The 9,468-nt window shown below is 41.2% G+C and overlaps 1 protein-coding gene across 2 annotated transcripts; it reads left to right on the top strand.

Moving 5' to 3' along the window:
• The first annotated feature begins 174 nt into the window (after positions 1–174).
• On the top strand, positions 175–5,212 carry LOC121579986 (protein CWC15 homolog). Of its 2 annotated transcripts, none has more exons than XM_041895033.1 (7): positions 175–260; positions 810–951; positions 1,104–1,216; positions 1,444–1,535; positions 1,633–1,743; positions 4,487–4,626; positions 4,713–5,212. In XM_041895033.1, exons 2-7 carry the CDS (start codon positions 821–823, stop codon positions 4,840–4,842), a joined length of 717 nt encoding a protein of 238 aa, XP_041750967.1. In that variant the 5' UTR covers positions 175–260; positions 810–820; the 3' UTR covers positions 4,843–5,212. The 2 variants fall into 2 exon arrangements, with proteins under 2 accessions (XP_041750967.1, XP_041750969.1); XM_041895035.2 differs by having other exon boundaries at positions 208–260; positions 799–951.
• Positions 5,213–9,468: the final 4,256 nt, after the last annotated feature.

Here is a 9,468-nt window from a genome sequence, read left to right as displayed (position 1 = left end):
AACTTGATGTATGATAGTGGTACGTGTGCTACATATCAAATCTGTTTAATCAGTCAACATTTTAATATCATAGATTAAAAAAAACGGTGGAATGAAAATTTGGCCATTTGAAAAAACGTCTCACACACGCCTACTATAAAATCGCGTTTCGAACTTGCTGTTTGACCTTTCCGTTGTTCCGTATAAATTGTTCATACGCTGTGACGTCAGCGGCTACAATCCAAACGGCCCTTTCTCTTTCTGATAGTGTGAGGAAAAAGGTAAATTTTCAACAAATGATTCCATATTAGCTCATTGTTTTTTTAAAGAGAAAGATAGCTAGTTATGGTATTATTTTAGTAAACGTGTAGCTTGCATTACCGTATGACTGTTATTCTTCCAGCACACCAACGTTAACTGTCAGCATGTAAGAAAGCTTGCTACAATAACTACTAGCTAGCTAACGTTAGCGTAGACAAGTGTGTTGGTGTTTGCTTAGCAATAATCAATACCAATGTTATAAAAAAATCCACACAATGGTGAAATCGTTTGTAAATTAGCTATAATAGCTAGCTTTGTCGATTGGTAAGCTATATAGCAAGCCTATATGGCTATTTTGATTAAGTAGCTAGTTAGCTACTAGCCAACTCATCTCAGACGTCCACCGGGTTGTTTGTTTTTCTCATCATGGCGAGTTCGCTAACGTTAGCTAGCTAAATACGGATTGAGTTCTGTTAACGTGACATATGTTGATAAAATATTTGATCAGATTATATTTGTTGCCCTCTGTTCTAGCTAGCTATATTTCACTGGGTTTACCATTTTTACAGAGCCACCAAAAATGACAACAGCCGCGAGACCGACGTTTGAGCCAGCGAGAGGAGGGAGAGGGAAGGGAGAGGGCGATCTCAGTGCGTTGTCCAAACAGTACTCAAGCCGAGATTTGCCTGGTCACACTAAGATCAAATACAGGTGAGTGACACAACACAACCTATCCTTGTGGCATCTTGGCATCAGTCTTTGCCATTGTGGCTAAGTGTTGCACCAGTAGTTGGGAACAGGTCCCTCTGGTTAAAGATAAAGTGCTGTCTCATCCAGAATGTCTCCCTTTGTGATCCCTTCAGGCAGCTCACCCAGGATGCCCCCGAGGAGGTGCGTGCCCGGGACTTCCGCAGGGAGCTGGAGGAGAGGGAGCGTGTTGCTGTCCGGGAGAAGACTAGAGAGAGGGGACCTAGAGGTGAGTCTCCAGGCATACACATAAACCCAGATCCGAGCTAAATATTGACCTGAACGTAAATGTGTCTAACTGTGTGTAAAGAAGATCAACAAGATTTTTTGCATCTGACATACCATTATGGCCAAAGTCTTTTTTTAATTTTGTTTTGTTGACATGAGTCATCTGCAGGGGATTTCATCTCAAGCCAGCATCATTAAAATGGTGGTTTTTCTCTTTTAAATGTTCAGAACACACCACATCCTCGTCTTCGTCCTCAAAGAGGCCCAGACTAGATCAGATCCCTGCTGCCAACCTGGATGCAGATGACCCTCTCACTGACGTAGGTGCCACCTGTTCATCCACCAGTCACATCAAAGTCTGTGTTTTTTTTTAAAGCTCAGCCTCAAACCTTCATTGTTTTATGTTTTGGGGTGTAGGATGAGGAGGAAGATGACTCTGAGGAGGACAGTGATGACGATGACACTGCGGCTCTGCTGGCTGAACTGGAGAAAATCAAGAAGGAGCGGGCTGAGGAGCAGGAACGCAAGGTAAGCTGCCAACGCAGCAACCCGAGTTGCTACAAGACAATCAATTGCTGCTAGGTCAGTCGCGCCAGTTGAGTCCAGCCAAATACAAATGGCTTTTTCAGGTGTTGCTTAGTAGGAGCAGAGAATAGGGCTCTATTGACTTGCTAAATGAATGGATTGTTTTGTTTTGATATTATCTCTGACATTTTCAGACTTTAAAGGTCATCTAATGTAGAGATGAGCATCTGTTGTGTAGATCCAGCCTATTTCCCCTATTCATTTGGGATTGAGGCATTTAGCTACAGTTACAAAACAGATTGTGGGGAATGTGAAATCATTCTTGATTTTGATAACTTTTGAGGTCTGAACATATCGGACATAATTTGATCATGTGAACTGTAACATTCTAACATTTCATATATGTTTTTGCAAAAATAATCATTTGGCTGTGTTTATGAAGGTCTTAGGCAACAAATAACTTTCTTCTGAAACTCGTCAGTCTATTCGCGTTCTGAGAAATTAAGGCTATTCCATGCGAGAAATTGCCAAGAAACAGAAGATCTCGTACAACGCTGTGTACTACTCCCTTCACAGAACAGAGCAAACTGGCTCTTAACCAGAATAGAAAGAGGAGTGGGAGGCCCCGGTGCACAACTGAGCAAGAGGACAAATACATTAGTGTCTAGTTTGAGAAACAGATGCCTCACAGGTCCTCAACTGGCAGCTTCATTAAATAGTACCCACAAAACACCAGTCTCAACACCAACAGTGAAGAGGCGACTCCATTATGCTGACCTTCTAGGCAGAGTTGCAAAGAAAAAGCCATATCTCAGACTGGCCATCTTCATCTTTTCTTTTTATTTGCAACTCCTCTTTCTGTTCTGGTTAGAGCCAGTTTGCGCTGTTCTGTGAAGGGAGTAGTACACAGCGTTGTACGAGATCTTCAGTTTATTGGCAATTTCTCGCATGGAATAGCCTTAATTTCTCAGAACAAAAATAGACTGACGAGTTTCAGAAGAAAGTTATTTGTTTCTGGCCATTTTGAGCCTGTAATCGAACCCACAATTGCTGATGCGCCAGATACTCAACTAGTCTCAAGAAGGCCAGTTTTATTGCTTCTTTAATCCGCACAAAAGGGTTTTCTAATGATCAATTAGCCTTTTTAAAATGATCAACTTGGATTAGCAAACACAATGTGCCATTGGAACACAGGACTGATGGTTGCTGATAATGGGCCTATGTACACTAATTTAGATATTCCATAAAAAAATAAGCCATTTCCAGCTACAATAGCCATTTACAACATTAACAATGTCTACACTGTATTTCTGATCAATTTGATGTTATTTTAATGGACATTTCTAAGTGACCCCAAACTTTTGAACGGTAGTGTGTATATATTTCAAATAACACTAGCATTTTCATTAGTTTATGTAAAAACAAAAAATCACCAAGATTCAAGTGTTCAATCAATGTTATTAGTGGAGTGCCTTTGTTACAGCTATTAAACAGAAAGCATGTGTTGAAACACGGTAATAACTTATTTTTATAACCTAAAAAAATACCCCAACCACCAAGTCAGCAAGACGCGCAATCAAAATGATGAAAACATCAGTAGTCTATAAACATCATTATAAGCGCAAAGTGTGCTTGATAAATAGTGAAAATCGGCACAAAAGCAATAATGGCATTATAATTAATATAAGTGTCGATATGAAAGCAGTCAAAAAAATATTATTGTCTGCTTGTGCTTACGTGGTATTCACGCAACGGCATGAATTGGCATATGTCCATATAATCAACGAAAGCTGGTGAGTGCGTTGCTGATGTTTTTTGCTTAATGTGTAGGGTCTGCGCTCTCAGTGATTACATTTTGTGCTGATAATCGGCCCGTAACATTGTCACTGGCTTGTTCTATCCAAACTGTGCCGTCCCTTCCTGTCTCACCGTTTCATTTGGTGGTGGCGCGGGCACCTACTCAGTTTGCACCTTTCTGGCTTTTTTCGCGCGTAGGCCCGGGAGGTGTAGGTTCAGGCTGAGGCTCAGAATCAGAAGAATAATCATCATCAGAGATGTCATGATTCATTTTTTCCTCACCATCTGAGTCGTTTTCATTCAGATTTTGCATCCATCAGCATATGAATCCATTCGTCTTGGTCTTCTTGCCATTGTAAATGACGCACCCTCAGTGTGTAGCCTACTCCAAATAGGCCAGGGTGGACTGATATAGGGCACATACCATTTAGAGATAAGAATTAGAACAGATCAATACAATAGAATGGCCATTATTGGCCCTGTTCTTCATTCACAATTGGTGATTACATAATTATGCATCGTTTGCTGCCCCTCGCTCATCAACACCCATTATCCCCCTTTCTCCCCCATCACATACTTTACTTCATTTATTTCATCTGTTGTATGTGTGAAATTAGTTTCGGGGCAATTATCAAATTGATTATCAACACAGCACGGCACCTTCAACTATCAGGAGGAGCGGTGCAGGCCCTACTGTTGGGAGTGGGGGGGGGAAACATTATAAAAATGTGTGTTATACAGACTTATTTAGGAAAAATCAATGACGGGGGCATGACTTAAAAAATGGCGGAGTAATAAACAGTAATAATTAATGAGCAGTCCAAATGACTGCTTTAGCAGTTCTAGTGTTAAACATGTTGACCTTTTTGTTGATGATTTGAGATTAGTGTTTGCGAGAGAGCTTTGCACCTGGTCCGCTCTGACCAACATGTTTCGTGTCCTGTGCCAGGAGCGGGAGCAGAAAGCAGAGGAGGAGAGGATCCGCATGGAAAACATCCTTAGTGGGAATCCTCTGCTCAACCTGGCTGGGCAGCAGCAACAACAACAACAGATAGTCCCCACCCCGACTGCCTTCAGCGTCAAGAGAAGGTGTTGAGACACACACACACACACACAACTGCTTAGGGCATGGCTGTGGATGACTGTTGTTTTACATCCTCTCCTGTCTCTTTAAGGTGGGACGATGACGTCGTGTTCAAGAACTGTGCAAAGGGAGTGGATGAGGCACGCAGGGAGAAACGCTTTGTCAACGACACTCTGCGCTCGGAGTTCCACAAGAAATTCATGGAGAAATATGTGAAGTAGGACTTGCAGCGCTGCTATGAAGGTGTTTCATTTCTCTCTGCTCTGTTCCCAGTTCTAAGGTAGAGGACATTTTCAGTAATAACTGACTGATAGGAATTGGTCTGAAAACATTGAATGGGCCTGAAGAATGGTGTCATCCTTCAACATGGAACACCACCAAATCCTCTGTATATAAATTAATCTAACTCCTAACCTTAAAATAGATTTAAACTAGTTTTGTTTCATGTACAATCATTTTCCACCCCTGAAAGGAATGGTTGCAATAGTGACATCATCAATGTCAACTTGTTGTTATTTAACTTTTACCTTACCATTTTTAGGTCCCAATGTCCATAAACGACAACAAAAAATAAAAACCCTATGTCTGTGAGAGACCCTTTATACTTTTTTCAATGCTTTTAGCTTTGTGCCCGGGAGTTATAATTCTGCAATGACTTCCATTAAAAGCTTGTCAGCAAGTTTTTTTTTTTTTCTGTCCTTAAAATAAAAAGATTATGTTCAATTTAGGCCAAGATTCAATCAGTTCTGGCGCCAACCCGTGATAACCGACAACTGCACAGCAAGCAGTTGCATTGTTATTATTTAGGCGATGTCGAGGTGTAACTGCGTTGGGCCCCGTGTAGATCTGTTGGTAGAGCATGGCGTTTGCAACGCCAGGGTTGTGGGTTCGATTCCCACGGGGTATGAAAAAATGTATGCACTCACTAACTGTAAGTCGCTCTGGATAAGAGCGTTTGCTAAATGACTAAAATGTAAATCGGTGAGCGGCTGCTCTTTTCGTCATTGTCACAAAACCACATCCGTCCTTAAATCCGTCTCACGTTAGAAGTTCAGAAGGAGAAAGTGTAGGCTATGTAGAAATAATGACTCAAATTTGAAAACCATGAAACAAAATAAGGCTTGATATCAGCCTAATCGAGGTGTAGATTACAACACACATTCTGGTGTTCGAACTTGTGACAGGCTGCATGGGATTTATCCTACTGCGAATCGTGCATCCAATGGCAATGTCCACGATAGGTATAACAGGAGCCGCTTGCTGATTTACAGTTAGACCTCCGACATCGCCTAAATAATAAACAATGAAATTGCTATGCAGTTGTCAGTTATCACGGGTTAAGGCGGATCTGATTGAATCAAGCCCATGTCTGTGAGCCCAGAACCTGGACTGGGTGAATGTAAATATGTCTCCCTACATTTATTATGATATGTTACGTTTTCTATGTATTCATTAATTAGCTAAAGTGGTCCATGATGAGATTCGAACACGGCACCTTTGGGTTGCTAGACGTTCGCGTTATACGCCCCCACGCTGACCAACCTCCCTCCTTTTCGTTTTTGCCTCAAGTAACCTGTCTTATGTAAACCATACCAAATGTTTTTTTTATCTGTCTGTGCCCTTGAGGAAGGCACTTAACCGTAATTGCTCCTGTAAGTCGTTCTGGATAAGAGTGTCTGCTAAATGCCTAAAATGTAAATGTAACGTGACATACTAATTTGAGTGTCCCGGATTTACGTTTACTATGTTACGTCTAGTCTGAGACCAGGCTGATAGTGCACCACACAGTTCAACATTGCAGAGAAACCTGGAAAGATTCATAGAGAACTAAGTTTGTTGTCTGTATTATTTTGTCTGCTATGATGAGCTAAGCTGTTCCAACTGAATTATGGCCTTTTTAGAGCAAAGGTATGGTTTCTTGCGTGTGAATTTAAGCTTGCCAGAAGTAATTTTATCTCATGGTGAAAACATCTGTATTTTCATATATATACGGAACAAAAATATAAAACGCAACATGTAAAGTGTCGGTCCCATGTTTCATGAGCTGAAATAATAGATCCCAAAAATGTTCCATATGCACAAAAAGCTTATTTCTCTCAAATTTTGCGCACAAAGTTGTTTACATCCATCTAAGTGAGCATTTCTCCTTTGCCAAGATAATCCATCCACCTGACAGGTGTGGCATATCAAGAAGCTGATTAAACAGCATGATCATTACACAGGTGCACCTTGTGCTTGGGACAATAAAAGGCCACTCTAAAATGTGCAGTTTTGTCACAACACAATGCCACAGATGAAGTTTTGAGGGAGCATGCAATTGTCATGCTGACTGCAGGAATGTCCACCAGAGCTGTTGCCAGATAATTGAATGTTCATTTCTCTACCATAAGCCGCCTCCAAGGTCATTTTAGAGAATTTGGCAATGCGTCCAACCGGCCTTACAACTGCAGACCATGTGTATGGCGTCATGTGGGCGAGCGGTTTGCTGATGTCAACATTGTGAACAGGGTGCTCCATGGTGGCGGTGGGGTTATGATATGGGCAGGCATAAGCTATGGGCAACGAACACAATTGCATTTTATCGATGGCAATTTGAATGCACAAAAATACTGTGACGAAATCCTGTGGCCCATTGTGAGGCCAATTTTCCGGGGGGGATCTGTGATCAACAGATGCATTTCTGTATTCAGAGTCATGAATTTATTTAAATTGACTGATTTCCTCATATGAACTGTAAGTCAGTAAAATATTTTATTGTTGCATGTTGCGTTTATATTTTTGTTCAGTATACTTTTTCAGCTCCTAGTGGAGCAAAGGTCCTCAGCGGTGCATCTCCACTCCAATGAACTCTGTTCTAGGCAGTTTTCTTGACTTCATTCCATGTGGTTCCTGCCTTCATCTCCTACTTACTTCAATGGTAGTAGGTCTTTTTGTTTTTGTTCATCCCCTCATACCCAAGTATAGAATGGGACACACTGTTTTCGGGAGACGGGTAATTCAGTATGTCTTTTTGCGAACCATAGCAAAATAGTTTACTGGCTGAATGCAACCCGTGTTTTGGTTTGGTCCCCCAATTTTTTTCTCTGTAAATCTACAACGTTACTTTGCTGACGTTGTACACAAGGTTTTCAACCATTCTCAGAGGAAAATGGAAATAAAATAATATGAGAGAATGCACTTCAGTTTGTTCTCTACCATGCACTTTGGTAGGTGAGGGCAGTATGCTTTTTCCTTGTTACTTGACAGAAAACAAAAGTTTTGACGGATAGTCTTTGGGATTGCAATACCCACAGTCCTCAGATGTATAGGAATCATTATATTCTCTTCTGTTCTCTTTCACTTTCACTCAAAGGATGATCACTAATCATAAAACGATTTGCTGCTTTAATTTTTTGTAAGACTGTATGAGATGAGCAAGCTGCAAATGCAATAGCAAGAGAGGCTGACCTGAACAAGTGTTATTCACACCCCCACTCACAGTATCAACTGGACCATTGATCCCTTTTATGATATTGTTCAGAGTGCCTATCTATTTCAACTTTTGTTAGAAGAATGATATGGTTCAGCGTGTCAACTAACATAATTAAGACTGACTAAACAAGGATGTAAATAAAGGTTTACTCAGTAACAGTCTAATTGTTTTTCTCTGACATTCATTTTTACATTTACATTTTAGTCATTTAGCAGACGCTCTTATCCAGAGCGACTTACAGTTAGTGAGTGCATACATTATTTTTATTTGTATATATATTTTTATTTTACTGGCCCCCCGTGGGAATTGAACCCACAACCCTGGCGTTGCAAACGCCATGCTCAACCAACTGAGCTACATCCCTGCCGGCCATTCCCTCCCCTATCCTGGACGACGCTGGGCCAATTGTGCGCCGCCCCATGGGTCTCCCGGTCGCGGCCGGCTACGACAGAGCCTGGATTCGAACCAGGATCTCTAGTGGCACAGCTAGCACTGCAATACAGTGCCTTTGACCACTGCGCCACTCATTCATTTTGGCACTCTCAAATGAAGCTGGGAAATTAGGAAATCGTTTTTGTTTCACCAAAACAATCATTTCTACGAAGACAATCACCACTACATTAACTTTCTTTGCAGAGAATCCAATTATAGGTAGGAGCAATGTCATTAAAAAACTACAATTGTATTAAACTAAGTTAAATCAAATGGAAAATGTTCAATTTGGTGGAAGTGTTGGGTTTTTCCTACCAAAGGTCATTGCTAAAGTTCACCAATTTAGAGCCAATCATTTCCAGACACTACATTTCTCTGTTAGCTGAGTACTTCATTATTACAAAAGGAAAGGGATTCCATGATTTGTATTGAAACCCACCACTGGCCGGACTGAAGGTGAACTCTCTCCAACTCAGTATCCTGTCCCCTCTCTGAATTATCAAGGCTGAGCTACAGTAGGACCAAAGTGCTCTAATGTAATGTCTGTCCCTCTTCGACTACCTGGGTCCCTCAGTCTGCTGTGGTCTATGGTAAGACATAGACGTTTTTCCTACATATTAAACTCTACTATTATCTCCTCACAGACTGGTTTTTGCCCAGGCACACCAAGGTAAAGGTAAAGAAAGAAAAGCGTGCCATCTAGTGGGGATTGAACTCTGATTTAGGGCTCTATTCAATCTGTATCGCTGAAGCGTTATAGATTGCACGATAGAAATCAAAAGGTAATTTCCTTTTGAGACAACATATGCAGCGTTTACCGTTAATGCAGTGTCCGCTAATGCGGGAACATTGCCTTTAAATTTCAATCATGCTGTAATGCTGAACTTCTGCAATACGGATTAATACTGATGATTTGTTGGCACAGATGGTTCGTTTACATAGT

This window comes from Coregonus clupeaformis, chromosome 13, assembly GCF_020615455.1.
Source record: "Coregonus clupeaformis isolate EN_2021a chromosome 13, ASM2061545v1, whole genome shotgun sequence".
Classification (NCBI taxonomy): Eukaryota; Metazoa; Chordata; class Actinopteri; order Salmoniformes; family Salmonidae; genus Coregonus; species Coregonus clupeaformis.
Note: the sequence above shows the minus strand (reverse complement) of the source record. Positions and strands in the feature narration are given on the sequence as shown.